The sequence below is a fragment of the Panthera tigris genome, chromosome C1, assembly GCF_018350195.1.
Source record: "Panthera tigris isolate Pti1 chromosome C1, P.tigris_Pti1_mat1.1, whole genome shotgun sequence".
NCBI classification, from domain to species: Eukaryota; Metazoa; Chordata; class Mammalia; order Carnivora; family Felidae; genus Panthera; species Panthera tigris.
Genome location: NC_056667.1, coordinates 153,697,654 through 153,721,293, shown reverse-complemented (window position 1 = coordinate 153,721,293; position 23,640 = coordinate 153,697,654). Strand labels below are relative to the sequence as shown.

The window sequence follows — 23,640 nt, the reverse complement described above, 5'->3', positions numbered from 1 at the left end:
ACTGTACTTTTTTAAAAGTTGAGTAAGTTAATAACCTACCAACATGGATAAATATTGAAAACTCTTCTCACAATATCTTCAAATTTAGGATCAAAAACATAATGCCAATAACACATTTTTTTTTTGCAGTGAACCCAAAACAAAGCAGCATACATAACAATGTCATATTTCAGATGATGGGAGCCACATATCATCACATTATTATTCAAAGAAAATGCCTACTTGACAATGAAAATGAGGAGTTAGGGCGAATACTATTAGCCCATATGAAGCTATTCAATTCCTGTGTATCCTATGAATGATAAATAATGTAATTTAAATTAATTATCTATGAACATTTATACTTAAGTTATCTCATTTAACAATACAGTTTTTCTTTTAAAATATTCAAAAGTATTGGAATATTTATTTCTGAAATAGAAATTATCTCTATTTTTCATGACAATAGCAAAACATGATTATTGTAACAAAGTCAAGACTATAAAATTTACACAGTAGAAAATAAGAAGCCCAAAGACAAATACTGCTAAAACTTGGTTTATATTTTTTCATAAAATATTACTACATGTATCATTAGATCCAAACATTTACTTAACCTTTCAAACTTCCAAAACTACTATTTGTCAATCATTTTTCTAGAAGACCAGAAATACTGTTCCAATAAAATCTGTAACACCTTGAACTCATTTATCTGTCCTGAACATTAGATTCTCATTTACAAAATGAAGGGCTTGAAAAGACATGGATTTTCAATGTCCATTCTAGTTTCAAAACATTATTTTTCGGAGAATAAAACCAATTTCTGGCAGCATAAAACAATAAACTACCATAATTAACATGGTAAATCAAGTAAACCTTACATTAGTTTTCTAGGCTTTTTTTTTTTTTTTAACGTTTATTTATTTTTGAGACAGAGAGAGACAGAGCATGAATGGGGGAGGGGCAGAGAGAGAGGGAGACACAGAATTGGAAGCAGGCTCCAGGCTCTGAGCCATCAGCCCAGAGCCCGACGCAGGGCTCGAACTCACGGACGGCGAGATTGTGACCTGAGCCGAAGTCGGCCGCTCAACCGACTGAGCCACCCAGGCGCCCCAGTTTTCTAGGCTTTTAAGACAATATACAAAGGTTTCTTCATGAGAAGGGATAGGTGCTATCACACATTAATTTTGGCACAATAACTGTTAGGGATAGAAAAAAATACAGACATTACAGAAGGTCATGACCAGTTCTTAGGAACCCATAAAAAATGTTTTTCTTTCTGCTGTGGAAGGCTGTATTTCATGAGGGAGTTCACGTCCCAGTCTCTAATGCAACTCTGAAACAGAATCTAACTGTGGATTAACCTGCCAAATGTAGTCTCCTTGATATTGTCTGAATTACAGTTTGGAAATAAATTATTGGGTTTTAGGGTCTGTTATATTCAGGTACACATCTTGAGAGCATCTTCTAAACCAATAATTGGGGATCAAGTTCTGTCTAGACTTCAGCTAATTTAGTCTCAGAAGCCATGAAGGTTTTTGGTCTTAAACTTCTTTCCATCCACTGCACTATACAGAACTATGAACATCAACTATGTAGAAACTGTGACTTTCTAAAGTGCTCTTACTAACTATTGAAATACCACATGAGCTTCCTATGCTAGACTAAGGCCAGTTATTATTTTAGCATCTAGATTGTTCTCTGTATCCATTGTAATACCCTAATGATGAAGCAAGTTTGGTCAATAAAGAATCTTAATATCATATTTTATAATTTTTACTTAAAGCAATGGTTTTGAAAGCATGGTCCCCAGACCAGTAGCATCAGCATCACTTGAGAATGTGTTAGAAATTCATATTTTGGGGTCCTCAGCCATGAACTAGAACCTTTGCAGGTGACACCCTAGCAATCTGTGTGTTAATAAGCCCTCCAGGTAATCCTGATGTATGCTCAAGTTTAAGAACCACTTCTTGTCTTATGCATGGGGCAATGATGTCCCCCAGTGGCCAAAAACCCGTACACTATTTAAATACATGTGTATATTTAAAATAATTACCAAAGACAATGTTCACATTTTTCTTTTTTCTTTTTTTTAATGTTTGTTTATTCTTTAGGGAGAGACAGAGTGTGAGTGGGGGAGGGGCAGAGAGAGAGGAAGACACAGAATCTGAATCTGGCTCCAGGCTCTGAGCTGTCAGCACAGAGCCTGACATGGAGCTTGAACTCAGGAGCTGTGAGATTATGACCCGAGCTGAAGTCGGATGCTTAACCAACTGAGCCACCCAGGTGCCCCTCGCTATTTTCTAATGGGTTTGAAATTTAGTCTGAAAATTCATGTGTGTGTGCAAAAAACTTCCATTTCTTTTTCTTCTTTTAAATCTAATAAAATCCAAAGCTTAGTATCAGTCTCATTAGATTGCCAGGAAATCAATTCTCACTCAGTATTAACATTCATCTCTCCCAGGACTTAACCAGAATCCAAGAGGCTCATATGGTGTTCAGAAAATGGGAGAAACTTCTTGATCCTCTGGTCCGTGACAGCTTCTGATGACATCCTTACTGTAGAAACTACAGTGGATGCCTGATGTCAGTATTACAGAATCAGTTCTACTGGGCACACCATGTTGCCATTTATGTGAGGTCTCCCTTCCCTCTGGGTGCACTGCCACAGATCAGGGGTGGATGCCTGAAATTACAGGACCCTATTGACTTTTGTCCCTGTCTCTGTCTCTGGAAAGTGTTTCTCCCCCTCTTGCTTCAGGGGCACTTCTCTGGCCCCTTTCACCCACCAAGAAACCCCGATCTTTTATAAAAAGAACTTTTACTTTACAAAAGTTCCAGAAGTCTTCTAAAGTGCTGTAAAAAAGAATTTCCTGAGATGATTAAATTGCCCTCTATGGATTTGAAATGTGTCTAGTGCAATTGATGATTTAATTTTTATTTTAACTAATCATAATGTAAACTTAAACAGCCTCATGTGGTTAGTGGCTACTTTATTGGACAGTACAGTTCTAGAGACCTTTGCTTTCACCCTGCTACAAAATACTAATGGCCTAGTCATCCACATAAATCAAAGAATGGAAACTACAGAGAGCGATACAAAATAGCATCTCAAAAAAAGTTCTCTGGTGATGAGTATAGGAGTGTTCATTACATCGTTCACTTTTTACCCGTTTGAAAATTCTCAAAATAAAAACATGGTAAAAAATATACTGCCACCAACTAAAGCTAGGTATAAATGGTTTTATGAGCAGGGATCCTGAGGTGTGAGCTCCAACTGTTTTAATTCAGCTAATTCAGATAAGAGGTAGGGCCGATGAGGAGGACCCTGTGAATGAGAAACCAGGAGTTGGGTGTGAAGAGAAAACCTGGATACTTTGGGGTGAGAAAAAAAGTCTCAGCTGTCAGAGGGAAATGGAAGCTGTGGTTCTGAACAGGAAAGGCATTCTTCCTGAGGGAGATAGAGTCAGCTGCCTTCTGGATGGAGGGAAAGCCATGTGCCTCAGGCTTAAGATGACACTCTTATGAGCTTTTGGTCTAATTTCTTGTAGATAAAAAAGTCAAGCTGGAGGAATAAGAGGTATTTAGGGCAAACACATTTGAATGACAAGCTGGGGGAAGCAATTCAGTGGAGCAGAGTTACCACACGGTGGCTACTAACACAGATGCTGAAACGGATGCACAGGGAAGAGAGAGACTGGTGGGAAAGGCAGGGAAAGGAAGGTCTGTGAGGAAAATTACATTGGACATACTTGAAGACAATCACATTACAGCAGAGCATCCTTTATGACCTCACGTGTACTGGGCATGAAGCCAGAGTTCCTCATTTATTTTTGCAGACTCAACATTGTACATTAGCATGTATTGCCTCTAAGGAATGTTGGTGACTACTTGGAAAAAAATACTGCCATAAACAAAGTTATCAAGAATCAGACACCTAGAAAGCTAAGGCCTGGTTTTTCTCAACCTTAGGGTAAAACTTAGAACAGACCTCTGGTTATCTCACATCCAGAAATAATAGAGCGTCTGGGAAGATGGCAGTGTGGATCTGATGTTAGGTAAGATTTTTTAAAATATGAACATGGATCCAAGTGAGTAAATTCTAGGCTGAAGGGAGAGTTATCTTTATTCTTTGTTCTTATTTTATCAACCAGATACAGATTCTTGAAAGGAGTAGAAAGAAAGACAAATAGCATCTCGTGAAGATGTTCTGTATATGGTGGTTGTAAGCATTTAAATAATTCATTAGTTCTATTTCAAAATACCAGACTCTTCTGAAAAATATTTTTCTGTATCTTCTGTCTCCTACTTTTGCATAGATGAAATGTCAAAATACAATCAAGAAAACCAAGAAAAAAATAACTTCCTGGTAAGTCTCCATCATGAAATTTGAGTAGAAACAGCCCCTATATCTGATAGTGAGCAAAAGGCAAATTTTCTATTATCTGGCAGTTTTCAGCCGTCAGATATCTGAGCTGCATGGGTATTTTTAAAGAAAAACAAAGAATCAGTGGCCAAAAAGAAGGAATTGAGTAGGAGTTGTGTCTGGAATGTAACAAGTGATGTTAATTTCCCTTCATTCTTAATACATTAATTCCTAAAACTGGGAAGAGACCACTCAATTTAGTGGCTTGCTTAACTGCATTTCCTGAAAGAGCTATCAAAGCTGTCACTATCTATAATTTATTCATTTCCTTTTGTGAATATCTATTCAATATCTACCTTTACTAGACCTTAAAGAACAGGAAGGCAGGAACAAGAATTTTGCTGTTGTAGGCATTCATTAAGCGTTTGGTGCATGAATGAATGAATGAATGACTAAATAATACATTTTTAGAAATTAGATCACTTCTTCAACTTTCTCCATTGTGTTATTAAGCAAAAGAAATGTAAAAGGCATGTGTCTGACCATTATTTTCTTCTCCCTAACTTAAATGAATCAAATTGTAGAATTTTAAATGTAGAATTTTAAGTGAGTTATGACAATCGTATCTTTTATGTCCTCATTATAGACTTTGATGTGGACCATGGCTTGTGGTATTTTCTGCTGCACACCAAGTGCAGATTATGCCACGTGCTTTGAAAATCAGACTAGCCGTTACAAATTGTCCATTATCACAACCGTTTAGCCTGACTATGAATGTTGGAACCATAAGAAAATAATCCTCATGAAACCAATCTTTAAAAGGAAACTAATGAAAAATATTACCTAGCCTTGAAGTCTTGGCAAGTAACCACTTTTTTCCTTCTAGATTGTCATTACCTAACCTCTAGGCATGGAAAAAAAGCAAACGGTCATTGCCTACTCAACACATTTAAAATCTGATTAGGACAATTTCCAAGCATATCAACTAAAGTAAAATAATTAACAATGGGATGGAAATTTGGAATCCATGTAAAAATATTTTGCAAAGAACATTTAAACCTCAGATCTTTACCACTATTTTTGAAGTATCTTTAAGCAGAAATAGGAAATCTCTTAATCCATTACATTTCAATTTAATTCTATGACCTGAAGAAATCTATGAGCAACTGACAGAGTTGGCTGATGGGTACAAACATTAAAAAATGCATAGGCTGGGAATGCAAGCTGATGCAGCCACTCTGGAAAACAGTATGGAGGTTCCTCAAAAAGGTAAAAATAGAACTACCCTACCACCCAGCAACTGCACTACTAGGTATTTATCCAAGGGATACAGGTGTGCTCTTCTGAAGGGACACATGCACCCCAATGTTTATAGCAGCACTCTCAACAATAGCCAAAGTAAGAAAAGAGCCCAAATGTCCATCAATGGATGAATGGATAAAGAAGGTGTGGTATATACATACACACACACACACACACACTCACACACACACAATGGAGTATCACTCGGCAATCAAAAAGAATGAAATCTTGCCATTTGCAACTAGGTGGATGGAACTGGAGGGTATTATGTTAAGAGAAATTAGTCAGAGAAAGACAAATATCATATGACTTCACTCATATGAGGACTTTAAGAGACAAAACAGATGAACATAAGGGAAGGGAAACAAAAATAATATAAAAACAGGAAGGGGGACAAAACATAAGAGACTGAAAAATATGGAGAACAAACAGAGGGTTACTGGAGCCAGCGTGGGAGGGGGGATGGGCTAAATGGGTAAGGGGCACTAAGGAATCTACTCCTGAAATCATTGATGCACTATATGCTAATTTGGATGTAAATTTAAAAAAATAAATTAATTAAAAAGATGCACAGGAATTAATTTTTTTTTTTTAAATAAGCTGTATATCCAACGTGTGGCCCCGAACGCAGGACACCAAGACCAAGAATCACAGCCGGGTGCCCCATGCATAGGAGTTAATCTTATCAGGTTAAAATCAGCAGTATCATTAAAGTAAAATATTTTTAAAAATTTGCTATCATTATCAGAAAGGTTAAAACAAAGGATTAATTTAATGCGCATTCTAACAAAGGGGATCGCTGCAATGCCTGTAAAGGTGAGCTTTCTGTAAAGAACCCTGATTTTTCTGCGCCACCTTGCGGTGATAATACGATTACTGCAAGTGAAAGTGATAAAAGTTTTTCTTTGCGTTGTTCCGGCCTTCAAAGAGCCGCATTGCGGGAACCGGCCCCTACACAAACGTGCAGAAAATGGTGTCTTTCTTTGTAGCTAGCGATCGGAAGGAGACTGCTCTTTTTCCTACTACCTCCCCCATTTCCTTTATTCCGTCATTCCAAATCCACCTCCCTCCTAATGCCGCTCCGCACTCTGACCCCTTCGCCAACCGCAGCCGCCGCACCACCCGGTGCCGCCCCCTTCCCCTTCCGCAGCCCTTCCTCCGGGTCTTCGCAGCACCTCCTCCCCGCGGCACCTCCTCCTCGCAAATCCCTGCGTTGAGAGCCCGCCCCCTGCTTCCGGAAGCCAATGGCAGCCCGGCCCCGCCCCGCCCCTCCCGCCGCTTCCAGAAGCTCTGGTGGGGTTTGGGCCTGGGCTGCGGGACTCTGAGCCCCCCGGTGAGAGCCATGGATTCGCAGGGGCTGAAGGTGAGCGGACGGGGCCTGGACGCAAGTTGCCTCTGCCGGCGGCGTGGGCCCGGAGGGCGTGGGGAGGAGAGGACTTCGCGAAGGCGTCGTTATCCTGCTGTGCCTTTGCTGCTCGGGTTCGCCAGGCGTCCCAGTCGGGCGGTGCTGGCCTGTAGCTGTATCACCAGGGCCACCTCCATGGGCCCTGCCTTGGAATCTTGAAGTCCGGGCAGTCACGCTGCTAACGAATTGCCGTTAGTGTGCGTGTCCCACCCCGTTTAGGTTGTTTACTTTTACTTTGTATCCCGTTTGTTCCGGATGCTTGGTCAACGAATAACACCCACTGCGCCTCCCGGTGCGATTTTTAAGGATTTAATTAAGCAAACTAGTGTCAATAAACCGATTGCACAGAACAGGAACACGAAAGATTATATGAAAACAAAGTGCTAGGCTTGAAAATGGAGGAGTCTTTATTTTGGGGTGATGGGCTTCTTTATCACCGATTCATCTATTAAGCAAATATTTTGTGACGGTCCACTGAAGAAGTGATCTAAAAACAGGGACATGAGGCTTGAGAATTAAGTTTCTTTGTAGGATGATGATCTCCCATTTGTTCACTGATTCACTCTTTCAGCACATGTTGATGGAGGGCTTGCTGTGTGTACATTGGCAGCTGGAGAGAGTGATGAGCAGACCTGAACAGCCCCTGCCTTCACAGATTGTACAATCTAATGCTGGACAAAAACCTTAAATTAATTAGGGGCACCTGGGTGGCTCAGTCGGTTGAGCGTCCGACTTCGGCTCAGGTCATGATCTCGCGGTCCGTGAGTTCGAGCCCTGCGTCGGGCTCTGTGCTGACAGCTCAGAGCCTGGAGCCTGTTTCGGATTCTGTGTCTCCCTCGCTCTCTGACCCTCCCCTGTTCATGCTCTGTCTCTCTCTGTCTCAAAAATAAATAAACGTTAAAAAAATAAATTTAAAAAAAAACCAAACCTTAAATTAATTCAACAAGTATTTATTGAGTGCCCACTATGTTGCTGGCACTATTCTAAGCCCTGAAAATAATAAGTCCTGCAATATTAAAGCTAAGAAAAACACTCCCAGTCTTAGACTTACATTTGACTGGGGGGAGTCAGACGGTAAGTAGTGTGTTAGATGGTGAAAAGTGGATGAAGGACAACTTGGCAGTGACAGAGAGTCCTGGAGAGTCTTCTGATTTTTTGCTTGAGTTACATTATTTTCCAAAGCCCTCCCCATCTCCTTAATTTTTTTCATAACTTTAATTTGTCCTTTGCACTATGAACTAAGTGAACTTTTCAATAAAAACACTTTCATGCCTAATACTGTTATGTGGCTCTTCATCACTTAGACTAGAGGAGTAAATCCAAGTCCTTAACATGAGGCCCTGCTAGACCCTACCTTTCTCTCCAACCTCCTCATCCTAGAATCTGCGTCTTAACATAAGACTCTAAAACAGGGAATGGCAAACTTTCTCTGTAAAGGGTCAAATAGTACGTATCTTGGGCTTCACAGGCCATAGGGCTCCTGGCATCTAACCTGCCATTGCAGCTTGATAGCGACCATAGGCAATACTTAAACAAATGAGCGAGCATGGCCCTGTTCCAGTAAAACTTTATTTATGGACACTAAAATTTGAATTTCTTAGAATTTTCACATGTTATGAATATTTGTTTTGTTTTGTTCCCCCCCGCCAGCTGTTTGAAAATGTACAAGCCATTCTTAGTTTGCTGACCATACCCAAAAAAAAAAAAAAAAAGAGCAGCTGGCTATAGTTTGTCAATCCCTGCTCTACAATACAGGATGACTTTAAGTCCTCTCCATCGCCTCTCCATCCTTGTGTTTCACTGCTGATTTCTTACCAGTGCTGATTTCTTATCTCTGTTGCTGTAGTTCCTCTGCCTGGTAACTCCTCTACCCTCCTCAAGGATCATGAAGGGGAAATATGTGTACGTGTGGACGGAGTGAGGAGTTCATGATTCAAGAGGGAATTCTGAAGTCCACCCAGAGAATCTTTTTATTCTTCTGTCATCCCACACCCCAACCTCATTCTTTACATCCCTACAACACTTTATAAGCTCTTTTCTTGTATTTATGGCATGGTTTTAGTCTTTGGATTCTAGTCTCAGGTTAAAATTTTAAGCCTTTCTGGGTCAGGAACCATGTCTTATTCATCTTCACATAAACAGTATCTAGCCCAGTGTCTGGGACTGGTAGGCAGTCAGTAAACATTTGTTGGTCTGAACAAACCAAGGAGTGGTAATAGATGTGAGAGTAGGAAGTAGACTAGAGAAACAGAAGAGCCTACTGACTGGTTAGAATTAGTGAGACTGGGCAAACTGGAAGGGAGGATGCCATGACTTGATTTCTGGCTTGGGTAGAGGGGGCAAATGGAAAGATAAATCTGGAGCTTTGATGAGAGGTCTTGACTGGACACTACGTTTTTTTATTTCATCAATGTATAGGGCTCAGAGGAACTTACTTTTCTCAGAACAGGAGTTTTACAGTATGATACTGTTAATTAATCCTCACAATGGTCTATAAATGATTAGTGGCATTTTACAAATGAGCAAACTAAGGTATGTAAGATGGACCAGAAATTTAAAACCAGGTCTTTTCACCTTAAATCCATGTCCTTTTTATGATACCTTTCAGGAAAATTATAGATGCTTGGTGATAGTAAATGTTGAATAGAAGTCAAGTAAGATGATATTAACATTGTCCTTAGTTGTGGCAAACAAAGAGTTCATCTGCAATCTTAGGGAAGGGCGCAGGAGGAAAAGTGCACTTTACTGAAGCGTGCTGTGTGGGTAACTGGGAACAAGAGAGCAGTAACCACAAGGAGGGAAGCAGAGTAAAAGTTAAAAGGGAATGTTTGCCTAAGTGTTCAAGAGAAGCATGTGGACTGTAGCCCTTCAGAAACAACACACTGTAAAAAAGAGCAGTCTAGGGACGCCTGGGTGGTTCAGTCAAACGTTTGACTTTGACTTGGGTCATGATCTCACAGTACATGGGTTCGAGCCCTGTGTTGGGCTCTGTGCTGACAGCTCAGAGCCTGGAGCCTGTTTCAGATTCTGCCTCTCTCTCTCTCTCTCTCTCTCTCTCTCTCTCTCTCCCCCTCCCTCTCCCTCCCCCCTCCCCCCACTCACGCTCTGTCTCTCAAAAATAAAAAAATTTTAAAAAAATTTGTAAACAGTCTAGACATTCATATTTCAATCTTTTCAATCACTGCTTCATCTATATTTCTCCCTCCTGCTATATGGGCTGCAGAATCAGAGTAGGTGAGTATGGGATGGTCCAAATTGGTTTATGGAGGTGGATCAGGTCCATTACAGAAATAGTGAATATGGCTTCCTTCTTTGATTAGGTTAGCAACTAAGCCTTAGGTATGATCCTGAGAGAAAGGTGTAAAGCATAGACTCAATCAGAACTTAGTATCTCCTGATAGTAGTTTTCTGCCAAGTAAATCTAAATAATATAATTTTGAAAAAAGCTTAAAGGTAATAATTTCCATTTAAAAAGTTTAGATCATTTGTTCTTACTGACAGTTCTTTGTTGTAGAACTCAGAAAAAAAGATATTTGACAGTGAATTGCTGAATTCAATTTGTCATTACTTTGTAATGCTCTAAAAACAAAATAGAAGCAAGATTCTTTTTTAAAAAAGAATCCTGTGGTCTGGCAATGGAAGGCTCTTACTAGTCCTGTTTTTGTCAATTTTCCCATTTTCTTTTCTTTTATGTTTTATTAAGTTTATTTTGAGAGAGAGACAGAATCCCCCCCCACACACACACACACAAGTGTACATGCAAGTGGGGGAGGGGCAGAGAGAGAGACGGAGAGAGAGAGAATCCTCAGCAGGCTACCTACTGTCAGCAGTGTGGGACTCGAACTCACAAACTGTGAGATCATGACCCCCAGCCTAAATCAAGAGTTTGACGCTAAACCAACTGAGCCCAGGCGTCCCTGTTTTCCCATTTTCTAAAACCTTTAAGAAAATGTGGGCAAAGGAAAGAGGCAATAGTAGCCTAATTTCAGTATTGTTAAATAATTTAGAAAAAAAAGATGGAAATTATTAGAAAACATTGAGTTTTTTCAAAAATTTTGTGTTCATTGTGTTTTGCATTTGTTACTGTTAAATGCTAGCCTTTAACAATATTTTCAGGAACTTGGAAGGAAAAAAGAACCACATTATCTAATTTTAGATTATTTAAAATTTTAGATTAATATCTGCTTCTTAAGGTATTTGAACACCAAAATCTCTTTTAACATTTAGTCCCTGTTTCCTTTTAGACTTTGATTAATTACTATTGTCAGGAGAAATATTTCCATCATGTATTACTTACTGCCAGTGAAGGAGTTAAGAGGTATGGCAGTGACCCAGTCTTCAGGTTTTATCATGCCTATGGTACATTAATGGAAGGTATGTGCTAATTATTAAACATGTTCCATAAGTTTTAAATTCTTGTTTTGTACTATGAAGTTTTTCACATTATAATTTTGATTTTCAGGTAGAACTCAAGAAGCTCTTCGGGAATTTGAGGCTATTAAAAATAAACAAGATGTATCACTTTGTTCTCTAATTGCACTGATATATGCCCATAAAATGAGTCCTAATCCAGGTATAGTATTTAAGTATAATGCTTAGGACAATATTTTCTACTCAATTCATTTTGATTTTTCTCAATTACCATAACATTTAGTCTGATAATCTATATTACAATTTTCTATAGTTACCATTTTATATATTTGTTTTATCTTCCTGACAAGGTTACTGATTTATCAAGCACAAGAAATATGTGTCTTTTATCACTTTCATATTCCTTATATCTTAGGGCAAAAGTTTCATTAATATATAGGGATCATTTGAAATAATATAAAGTTGTATATTAGCAATTATTAAACAAAGGACAGCCCAAAATAGGTTTACACATAAATTGCAGCCAACTTTAATTTTTTTTTTAATGTTTATTTTTGAGACAGAGGGAGACAGAGTGCGGGTGAAAGTGAAAAGATGAGCTACATACTAGAAAAAATATTTGCAATTCATTAACTGACAAGAAAATAGTATTTGAATATAAAAAGAACTCTTACAAAAATAAAGAGCCAATGTAATAGCATTATAGAATATGAACAGATAATACACAGAGAAAAGGCTGATACAAATATGAAGAGATGTTCAACTCTTAGTAAGTAGGGAAATTAAAACTGCAAAAAGATACCATTTTACATGTATCATATCAGATTGGCAAAATTTTAAATTTTTTTTTAATGTTTATTTATTTTTGAGACAGAGACAGAGTGTGAACAGGGGAGGGGCAGAGAGAGAGGGAGACACAGAATCTGAAACAGGCTCCAGGCTCTGAGCTGTCAGCACAGAGCCCAATGCGGGGCTTGAACCCACGAACCGTGAGATCATGACCTGAGCCAAAGTTGGACGCTTAGCCGACTGAGCCACCCAGGTGCCCCATTTTGCAGCCAACTTTATAGCTTATGTGCAAATCTATAACTACATGCAGTTTCTCCCTTCCACTGTATCTTAAGCTTCTCAAAGGCCCATATACATCCCTGCAGGGCAGGGAGGGGTGCTAGCTCTTAGAAGATATTCAGTAAATTTTTATCCAGTAATAGGTTGGGAAATATAACTAGATTATAGAAAGAACCTTATGCATAAGCCAATAATTAAAATTGTGCGAACTGTCAACGAACAGAGATCTTAATGGCTGAAGCACAGTATCATAATTATAGGAAATAAAGAAGAAATAGTATTGTATTCTTTCATACATATCCAGTAACAGCTAATAGCGTTACAAATGTACATCATGTTTCAAATAATTAGACTATAACCAGATGTCATAGAATGTCTTTTTTTAATATTAGAAAATTTTTTTCCGAAGCAAAAGTATCACATATCTCCTTTACCCTACATGTACTTGTACAGATCAACAAAAAGTTACTTAAAACATTAATGTGTTTAACAAGTAAACAAACCTAATGACTAGATGTTTACCTTCTGCAAGAGACTATGCCAAACACAGAGAATACAAAAGAATTGTAAGAAGTGGCCCATGACATCAAGTTTGTAGTCTAGATAAGAAAAGAATATGTAAAACCCATAAGGTTAAATTCTAATGTTACTATTAAATAAAATTATGAGAAATAAAACAAATGAGTTCATAATTAACTGAAAATGGTATGTACTATTAATCCATAGAAGAACAAAGCAAACGCTTTGTGTAAAATGGGGCCTTAATCTGGTTTTAGAAGCACAAGTAGGATTTGAATATAAAACATATGTGTCGTACAGGATAAATCAATGGGCAAATATGTGGAAGTGGTTCGGGATTAGGCTCTTGTATGGATCTCCTTTCTCTGTGCTCCAGCAGGAGTGTATTTAGGTGGAACACAGAACTTGCATAGAGAGATGTAATCAGTAAATCTAAAAAAAAAGAGAGATTCGTACAAACTATTTTCTTCTTAGAATCAAGTTTTCATTTAATTGGTTATTCCCAAGAGTGTTGGTTCTGTTGGGAAATGTGATTTCCAGGACACTAAAAGGATGGAGGCAGAAATATTGTTTAGAAACACCTGAGTACAGACTTTACCTGAGTACAGGGCTTAGATTATTCATGTCCATTCTTCCTGAATACAGATGTAAGCCCTGATTATAAAAGGTCCATTAAGAACTCGAGCTGATATCTGGTAAGAGCCAGCTTTGTGCAGATGGTGTCACAGCTAACAGATGGCCCACTTGAGACTTGATAGATACCTGGGCAGGAAAGTACAAATCGTGCCCCTGCCCTGATGAGTTCTGTTTCTACAGAGTTCTGTCTCTGTATCCTGGCTACTTAATGAAAACTTCTATAGGTGTTCAAGTGGGTGCGTTGGAGGCTTTTCTTGCCAGGCAATCTGTATAGCCTTCCAGAAACAATTTCATTTCATGAACTCAAAGTCGTACCTTGGTGGTTCCACATTTAAGTTTACATTGGTATCATTAGAGATAAAAGAAAGAGTCGTAATACCTTTTTTGAGTAGCCATTTCCAGAAAGGTAGTCAGAATCACAGCCTTCAGCTTTGACATTTCTTCTTCCTTATTGCATAGTTGATCCACATTCAGATTCAATTCAGGATTTGGATCGAATTGATAGTTGTGTCCTAAGCACACGTGTAATAGATTTAAAGGTTAGAGTTATGAGAGGTGGGCCATCTTTTTAAGGGAGCTGCTATGCAGTCAGTATTAAACCATGTAAATAATGGTAATTATACTACCTTTCATTGACCAATGAGAGCAGCCAGGAATGTTTACATATTTTAGAATTGGATTAGAGAGTTGGGTAATTTGAGTACTAGTCCTGGATTTGCCCCTAATAATTTCAGAATCATTGCTAATTTTTTCAAGTCCTGTTACTAAAAAATTTGTATATTTAGCCTTTATATCTTGAGAATGACATAAACTATATAACTGTAGTATGCATTACAGTGGTCATTAACCACATGTGGCTGTTTGAGTGCTGGAATGTATCTAGTTTGAGAACCCAAGTTTTAAATTAACTTTAATTCTAATTAATTTTAAATTTAAAACTGATACTTGATTCAGTTACTAGAAAAGTAATGTTTGGAATAATGAATATATGAATCTGTTGTTTTCATCTATAAATTTTAAGGAAGGTAAGTACAAATCACATAATTTTGAAGAGAATTTAGCATTATAACTGAGATGTACCTTGTAAAAAATACATATCAGATTTTTAAAATTTAATAAGAAAAAAAGTATCTCAATAATTTTCATGTCAGTTGTGTGTTGGAATGATAATTTGGATAAATTAAGTTAAATAAAATATGTTAGTAAAATCAATTTTACTTGTTTCTTTTTACTTTTTTGATGTGGCTACTAGGAAATTTTAAATTACATATGTGACTTAATATTTTATTTCTGTTAGACAGTGGTGTTCTAGAGAGAACTATATTCTGTGCTCTGTTAATCATCTGACCTATTATGAACACTTGATCTAGAATTTAATTTTTATTTAATGTCTTTTTTCCCCTCCTAGATAAAGAAGCTATTCTGGAATCAGATGCCAGAGTAAAAGAGCAGCGTAAAGGAGCTGGGCCAAAAGCTCTGTACCATGCAGGCTTATTTTTATGGCACATTGGTCGTCATGATAAGGCGAGAGAATATATTGACAGAATGATCAAAATGTCAAATGGCAGTAAAGAGGTAGCTGGTCTTCTTATTTTGAAATAGATACAATAAAGGAAGCTTACATATTAAGTAGTATTTGTTATATTCTCAATTTATAAATAACAGCTTTATTTTAATACTATTTTGTAAAATTGTGGTTGTCTAAAGTTGTCTATTTTTATGCTGTTAATTAACTCTTGAAAAAATCCCTCCCTGGTTCTTTCCCTACCTTCCTTCCTTATCTCTATCTTTCTTTCTCACTCTCCTTATTGAACTGTTCTAGGTACAAGATACCATTGTTTGCACTGTTAATAATACAAAGATCAGGAATACATAAACTTTACTTACATGGATGGGTCAATCTAGTAGTGTCATAGAGCACCTATGCAGCTAATACTGTTAGAACGTTTATAAATGGTGTGAGAGATGTGTGATTGAAGTATTCAGGAAAAGAGTAATTAACAGTTCTTGCTCACTTTGTGCTAGGCACTATTTTGGAACTTAAGGAGAGATCACATCTATAAATGTTAGGAGAATGAGGAAGAATTTCTTGAAGGAAGTAGCATTTGAGGTAAAACCTGAAACATGGATACAGCTTCCACATGCAAAGATGATGGAAAAGGGAAACAAATACTCCCAACGTGGGGAATAATAAATGGAAATGAGAAAAACAGAGAGATGTGTTGGTTCTGTGTACAGTAAGAAGCTCACTTTTGACGGGAACACTGTAGAAAAAGAGGGTGGAAGAAAAGCTTAGAGAGGTGGGTTGGGACAAATTGAAGGGCCTTGACAGCTAGCTACAAGTATTTCTATGAAATTTAGTAGGCATGGAGAGGTCATTGAGACTTTTAATTGTGGCAGTGGTATTATTAGAGTACAAATTCTGAAGACTGTTTTAAGTATGGTTTATAGGATGAACTGGCCTAAGGAGAAACTAGAGTGCTGCCCCCAAATGGTAGTACATACTTTCCATCAGAAGGTTTTTAAGGGCCTACACTAAAATATTGTACATATATGACCACTGTAATGCATACGAAAGCTTTATAGTTTATATCATTCTTGAGATATACAGGCTAAATTAGATGCAAATTTTTTAACAACAGGACTTGAAAATTTTAGCAATGACTCTAAAATTATTAGGGGCAAGATTTTGAGGTGTCAGATATCAAGGATGTCTCTCTGAGGTCTTAAGTCTGGAGAGTTCAGATCCCAGTTAACGTAAACAGAGAATATGTTGAGACGAGAAGGTAATCTTGGAGAGGGTAATGTATTTGGTTCCAGACATACTATGTTTCCACCTCTGGTGGAACAGTGAGATGGAGATAGTAGATGAGCTCTTAGGAAAAGAAAAGTTTAGAAAGAGGTATTGGACTAGAAATAAAGGTTGAGAATCATCCACACAGAAATAATAGTTGAAACGATTCAAATACAGACATTGATCTAGTGAGTAGAAATAGCATTTAGTATTCATTTCTGTCTTTTCAGGTGAAATATAGGGAGGTAAATATAATCTTAAAGATTTATAAGTTTATGAATTAACCTAGAAAAAAAATTTTTAAGACTTTATTTTTAAGTAATCTCTACACCCAATGTGGGGCTCGAACTCACAAACCCAAGATCAAGAGTTGCATGCTTTTCAACTGAGCCTGCCAGGTGCCCCTAGAAATTTTTTGATAGAAAAACAGATTTCACAACTTTTTATTTGACATTAAAAAGAAAAGTAACCTGTAGACATCTTCTTTCTTATTCTATAAACCTTATAATCCATTGGCTCCCTAACATTTCTGAAAGTAAGCATCTGTGACTTCTTCAGTCTTTAATTTCTGAGGCCATTTATCCTTGCATTTGAAATGCACTGGACTAGTCACAAGGATTAAGATAGTTATCTTAACTTTAAAAGTTAAGATAGGTTATCTTAACTTTTACTATATATAAAGCAAGACACTTCTGTTTTTCCATCTCAGTTCACTTGGTCTGTTTGCCCAAAAAAAGAAGTAACACATTCTTGTTTATGTATTGAATTACATGTTTAATAACTTTCAATAATAATTTACTAGCAAAGTCCAAGATGAGACTACTGGTTATTTAGTATTAATGGAATATTTGACAAGTTTCTCAATATTGGACACATCATAATCTTAAGGGCTAAAATACATAACAGTTCCCAAAACTCGAGGCTGGAAAAGGTTTGAACCAGTTTTATTGAACACTGTTTTATTGTTCATAACATTTTTTGACAGAGTGATTGTTGTTACTAATTACAGAAAAGGACATTAGTCTTTACCTCTTTCATCAACATTTATTTCTTTTGTTTCCAATAAAATGGGAGTATGATTAGAATTTTTCATTCTACAGGGACAGGTTTTGAGAGCATGGCTTGATATCACAAGAGGAAAAGAACCTTATACTAAAAAAGCACTAAGATATTTTGAAGAGGGATTACAAGATGGAAATGATATTTTTGCTCTGCTGGGTAAGGTGAGTTGAAGTTAGGGTAAATAAATCATATTTTAAAATTTATTCATAATATATATATTTGAAACCCAACAAAACTGAGTAGTTCAAAAAAGATAGTAATTGTTATGTTACTTTTATCAGCTCTCAGCTGTAAGAGGAACTTGCATTTTATTTGTATAGGACAGTGAACTACAAACTAGAGAAAGGTATTTCCTTACCAAATTCCTGAATCCCGATTGGTTTTAATTTGTTTTGTGGTGATGGTGGTGGTGGTGGTGGTTCCGGTGGTTCCTATATTGCTTATTTACCAAACATTTATGGTTTGTCTAACATGTGCAAGGCATCACTGTAGATACCAGGGAGACCCTGAGCAAAATAAAACCTCTTGCTTTTATGGAGCTTATACTCTATTGTTGGAGACAGATAATAAAATAAGTAATTATATTACATAGTATATTGGAAGGTAATAAGTGCAATGGAAAAATAAGTAAATCAGATAAAGGGAGAGAAGGAGAGCTGGGAGTATGAACCTATAGTTTTAAATCATGTGGTCAGAGAAAGTGACATTTGAGCAAAGACCTATAGGAAGTGAGAGTTACTGCTCTGTGGGCACCTGGGGGAAAGCATTTACAAATAGAGGAGATAACAAGTCGAACTACCCTAAGGCATGTTCAGGGCATTGCTGGGAGGCCAGGAGATGAAAGTGGGATGAGCTAAGCAGAGGGTAGAAGTGGAGGCTTGAGGAAAAGAAGGTGAGTATGAGGATGGGGGGTGGGGGTGTGTGGGAGAGATGAGGAGAGCCATGGCTGATTGTGTAAAGCCTTTGGCTTTTACTTTGAACCAGATGGATGGGCAGCCAATGATAAAAGAAACAACATGACCTGACTTACATTGTGAAGGATGAGTCATTAGAAATCATTGGTGGGTAGAAATGTATAATTTGGGTCCTTTCTTCAGTTCCATTGATGCCTTCTGAATGTCTTAGAATATTTAAAGTTTTTGATTCAGCAAAAGGAAATTAAATTTATTTGTTAGGAAAACAGCCTGTTAGATAAGCAGTAATTTGCAGGTGTAAAAAAGAAGAGAGGATTATTAGTGTCTTGACTCTTGTTAATATCCCCTCATGGCTTTTGCCAGTTTCTGTGGCTAGTGAACTTGTTTGGATATTCGCCTCTGGTACAAATAGTATTCACTCTGAATGCACTCAAGTTTTACCTGATGGCACTGCTAGATGAATTGAGCATTTATCAAGCTTTTAAAAAGTTTTTCTTGATCATTTCAACTCCACCCTCTTCTTAAAGAAAAGCTGATTGAGGAGCACCTGGGTGGCTCAGTTGGTTAAGCATCCAACTCTTGATTTCAGTTCAGGTCATGATCTCACCGTCCTGAGATGGAGCCCCTGGTTGTGCTCTGTGCTGGGCATGGAGCCTGCTCAAGATTCTCTTCCTCTGCCCCTCCCCTGCTTGCACTCATGCTCTCTCTCACTCTCTCTCAAAAGAAAAAAAAAAAAGCTAGTTGATAATCTACTAAGGTCTAGGGCTATTTCAGGTGTCAGTATAAGCAGCTTAGGAGAGATTTACCTTTTGCCTCCAATACTTAAGATTTGTTTAAATTCTTTTTCTGATACAACCCATTCCAATTATGTATTTATTTTTCAGTTAATTCAATAGAGGATGTTTGCATTAGCCTAATTCCAACTAGGAATGATAGGAACCAAGTACACAGCAAATTTAGTTTCGTTTAATGTGTTATGTGGCATCATATGGGAGGTGATGGTCTAAGGAAGTAATAGATGTGGTCCTTTAGTATGATTTTCTTTTTTTTATATCATCAGCTATTTAGGCAGATTCCAAGGTATATATAATTTGAAAACATTCTCAGCATTAATCTTTATGCATTATTGTCAACTATTTAGAAATTTTAATAATAATTTATTTTGGCATAGTAGCAGGGTCGGGTGGTTCTCAGGCTTTAATTATATGGGAGTTATATGGGACTATAGATGAGAATATAATCTCAAACCTATTTCAGGATTATATTGTAATTCTACTGTACATGTATTGAGACTGGACACTCATTTTGAACTGAGATATTCCAGGACTAAATTTATTCCTAAAGGAGATCCAGAAGCAAATTTTTAAAAATCTGATATATGATAAATATGCCTAATGTCTGCTCTTAAAGTGCTAACTCTATAGCTTTATTTTTTCTGACTATGAAAGTAATACATGGATACTGTACAGAATGCAGTAATATCAGAATTAAGAATAGATATCACCATTGAAGATAACCAGTTAAACTATTATATTATAAATGACATCTCTTTATGTCATTAAGCATAGATCTATAAATCTATATAATGACTTTTAATGACCACCTAAAATTTGATTAAATAGGTATGCTATAGTTTGATCCTGAATGGGAATTTTGGATTATTTTTTTTCCTACTATATCTAATATAAATCTGCCATAAATACAATCTTTTTTTTCCTATGGTCTTATTCAATTATTTCATTAAGATACATCCTAGAAGTGAAAATATTAAGGTAGAGGGAGTTGTTTGAACTTTATTTTGCTTATTTCTTAAAGTCTTACCTTCTTTAAAGTTACTTATTTTTTATTTCTTTTTGTTTTTAAGCTTATTTATTTATTTTGAGAGAATGCATGCAAGTGAGGGAAAGGCAGAGACAGAGAGGGAGAGAGAATCCCAAGCAGCTTCTGTGCTGTCAGCACAGAGCCTGATGCAGGGCTCAATCTCACAGTTGTGATATCATGGCCTGAGCTGATACCAAGTCAGATGCCTAACCAGTAAGCCACCCAGGAGCCCTATTTTATTTTTTTAAAGATTTTATTTTTAAGTAATCTCCACCTAACGTGGGACTTGAACTTACAACCCTGAGATCAAGAGTTGCATGTTCTATGGACTGAGCCAGCCGGGTGTCCCAGCCTGAAAGTAGTTTGTTTTTTTTTTTTTTTAAAGATACAAAATCTCTTCATTTTATTTTATTTCACTTTTAATTTTTTTAACATTTATTCATTTTTGAGAGACAGAGAGAGCGTGAGCAGGGTAGGGGCAGAGAGAGGGAGACACAGAATCTGAAACAGGCTCCAGGCTCTGAGCCATCAGCACAGAGCCAGTCACAGGGCTCAAACCCACAAACCATGAGATCATGACCTGAGCCAAAGTCAGACACCCAACGGACTGAGCCACCCAGGTGCCTCTGAAATGTCTTCATTTTAGATGCTATTTGCAAATATCTTGGAAATACTTTATTCTAAAAGATAATTTTTCTGTTCTAGTTATTTAAAAGTAGATTTTATAACATAGCCACTTACATACAATATTTTTATTGTTTTGTGATGTTTTAAAATTTTCGTTTTGTTAAAAACTTATTTTATATTTCTCATTATAAAAGTGATAACTATTCCTTACAGAAAGTCAGAAAACAAAAACATAGAAAATGTTAAACGTTAGTATCCTACCTCTCAAGTGTAACTGTTATGAGAACCTCGGTGTATATGATTGGAGTTTTGATGTCACTTTTTTCCTCCTATTAGGCACAATGCCTTGAGATGCGCCAGAATTATTCAGGTGCTCTGGACACTGTGAACCAGATAATAGTGAACTTTCCTAGTTTCCTTCCTGCTTTTGTAAAGAAAATGAAACTACAGCTCGCCTTACAGGATTGGGACCAGACTGTTGAAACAGCACAGAGGTTAAGTAAAAGAAGATAATACAAGTACCTTTGGATCTGGTTATAATTTCAGGGGAAAAAAAATCTGTATTCTTTTATCATAAGATTTTTTATTTTTATTTAAGTTTATTTACTTACTTTGAGAAACAGAGCATGAGCAGGGGAGGGGCAGAGAGAGAAGAAGAGAGGATCCACGCTGTCAGCACAGAGCCTGACATGAGGCTCGATCCCACGAACTGCGAGATCATAACCTGAGCCAGAATCAAGAGTCAGAGTCTTAACCAACTGAGCCACCCAGGCACCCCTATTATAAGATTTTTTTAATTTGATTTTTTTTCAAGCAATATAGAATTGAAAGAGAACTTAACATTGCACTGTTTTTAGCAACTGAATGTTTTGATTTATATAAATATCTGAATAGTTGTTCTAAGACAGATAATCTTTTATGCAAATATCCCTGCCCTAGTGAAGCTTATATTCAAATGAGAGGAACCATATAATAAGCAGAACAAGTAAAAGATTACGTAGTATGTTAGAAAGTTTTAAGTGCTATGGAAAAAAGATAAAGCTGGAAAGTGAAATAGGGAGTGGGAGGAGGGATTCCATTTTATGGGATGGTCAGGGAAGGCATCACTGAATAGGAGACATTTGAACACAGGGAGTAAACCATGCAGATATCTGGGAGAAGACTGCAGAAGGTCGGAAAAGCAAGTGTGAAGACCTGAGGCAAGGGTGTGTGTCATGTTTTTAAGGAGTATGAAGGGGGGGTAAGATGACTAGACAGTGAAGTCAGAGCAGAAGGGTAGGAGGGAGCAGGGGAGCCAGGATATAAATGGTCTTGTTGGTCATCTTGAGGATTTGGATTTTTCCTCTGAAGTATAAAATGGAGGATCCCCTCTCTCCCTCGTCTCCTTCCTCATTTTCCTACTTTCTCTCTCCACTGGCTTCCCACTTCTCCCACATCTTTTTCTTGATATTTACGATAAATAAACCATCTTGTATCCAGTAGGTTTTCCATAAGAATTTTATTGATTGCATGCCATGTACTGTTGCTTATCCTCTGAATTTCCTGTAAATTGGTACTGGATATAGAGGCTTGGTTAGATACATGTTCAATTTTTTTTTCTTTTTGCAGTTACTTCATAAGTGGTGATGTGTTCTTTTATCGAAGGGACATAATCCCCTGCTGTCTTTTTTGTGGTAATATCAGAAATCTGTGCTCAGTACCTGGGTGCTTTAGGATTACAATATGGTTATATCATTCTGCATTTCTTAGCTGGAGTACTATTAAAAAAAATTTCGCATCAACTGGTCGGTTATCCAGTGGTATAGTTCATGTAAGAAAAGTTGGATAAGTGCTTGAATCTTTTATTTCTGGGTTTCAAAAAACCAAAAAAATTAGAAAGTTCCCTAGCATCCCCGAATTGTGATTGATTAGCAGTTTGGGTTTGTTTATATAACATGGATTAAACTTGTGTGCTTCTAACCGTTTTGATTGTTATAATTGCTCATATTGTCTCACTATTGGCTGTTAGTAGCCTCTTCAAGTTAGTTCTTAGGTCCTTTTGACGGGATCCTAGTAATCTTCAATAATTTCCTTGCTATTTGGTGTATAGCAAGATGCACTAGGGTCATTTTGTGTATTTTTTGCCCTAAACAGGAATCAGCTGTTGTGGAGTGCAATATAATCCCTTTTAGTGGGAAGTGATATTTGGAGGCCACAATTTGGGCATTAGTAACTCTTTGATGTTTATATTTTTCTAGATTTCTTTTCTAGGCACTTTGTATGAGTGGGAGGTGGTGGAGTATCAATATAGTATATTAAATATATATATATACACACACACACACACACACACACACACACACACACATATATATTTGGGGATGTTTGTAAAATAAAAAATAGACTATAGTTTTTAAGCTTGATTTTTATTTACTTGGTATTTTGTGGATATTCTTTTACATCCATTCAGCCAGATATACGTAATTATTTTTTAACAAAGTACACATCCATAAAGTAAACATATAAGTAGTTGATCTTTCCCCATTGATAGCCATTTAGGGGTACACACACACACACCCCTTTTTACACATATAGGTATATTTCTGGAGGATCATTTCTTAAATGAGGGATTACTGAATTAAAGGGAATCATATTTGTTAGGGTAGGCCGAGCTCCTATAAAATAGATCTAAGCACATAATAGAATACTTTTTCTGCCATATGTAATTGTTTTGAGTGGGTGTAACTTTTGATCAGTCAGCCTTCCTCCACACTGTCATTCAGGGACCTAGGTTCTT

At 37.1% G+C, this 23,640-nt stretch overlaps 1 protein-coding gene across 2 annotated transcripts in view; it reads left to right on the top strand.

Annotated features, from left to right (window-relative positions):
• Positions 1 to 3,922: 3,922 nt before the first annotated feature.
• The window catches only part of TTC21B (tetratricopeptide repeat domain 21B), an 85,342-nt gene continuing 65,624 nt past the window's right edge, over positions 3,923 to 23,640 (top strand). The window contains exons 1-7 of one of the 2 annotated variants that reach the window (XM_042994614.1): positions 3,923 to 4,037; positions 4,299 to 4,348; positions 11,297 to 11,426; positions 11,515 to 11,625; positions 15,055 to 15,221; positions 17,541 to 17,663; positions 21,201 to 21,358. In XM_042994614.1, the coding sequence (XP_042850548.1) occupies positions 4,031 to 4,037; positions 4,299 to 4,348; positions 11,297 to 11,426; positions 11,515 to 11,625; positions 15,055 to 15,221; positions 17,541 to 17,663; positions 21,201 to 21,358 (746 nt within the window). In that variant the 5' untranslated portion in view covers positions 3,923 to 4,030. Of the gene's footprint in view, positions 4,038 to 4,298; positions 4,349 to 6,781; positions 7,011 to 11,296; positions 11,427 to 11,514; positions 11,626 to 15,054; positions 15,222 to 17,540; positions 17,664 to 21,200; positions 21,359 to 23,640 lie in introns of those variants that run through there. The other variant, XM_007074628.3, reaches the window with a different exon arrangement.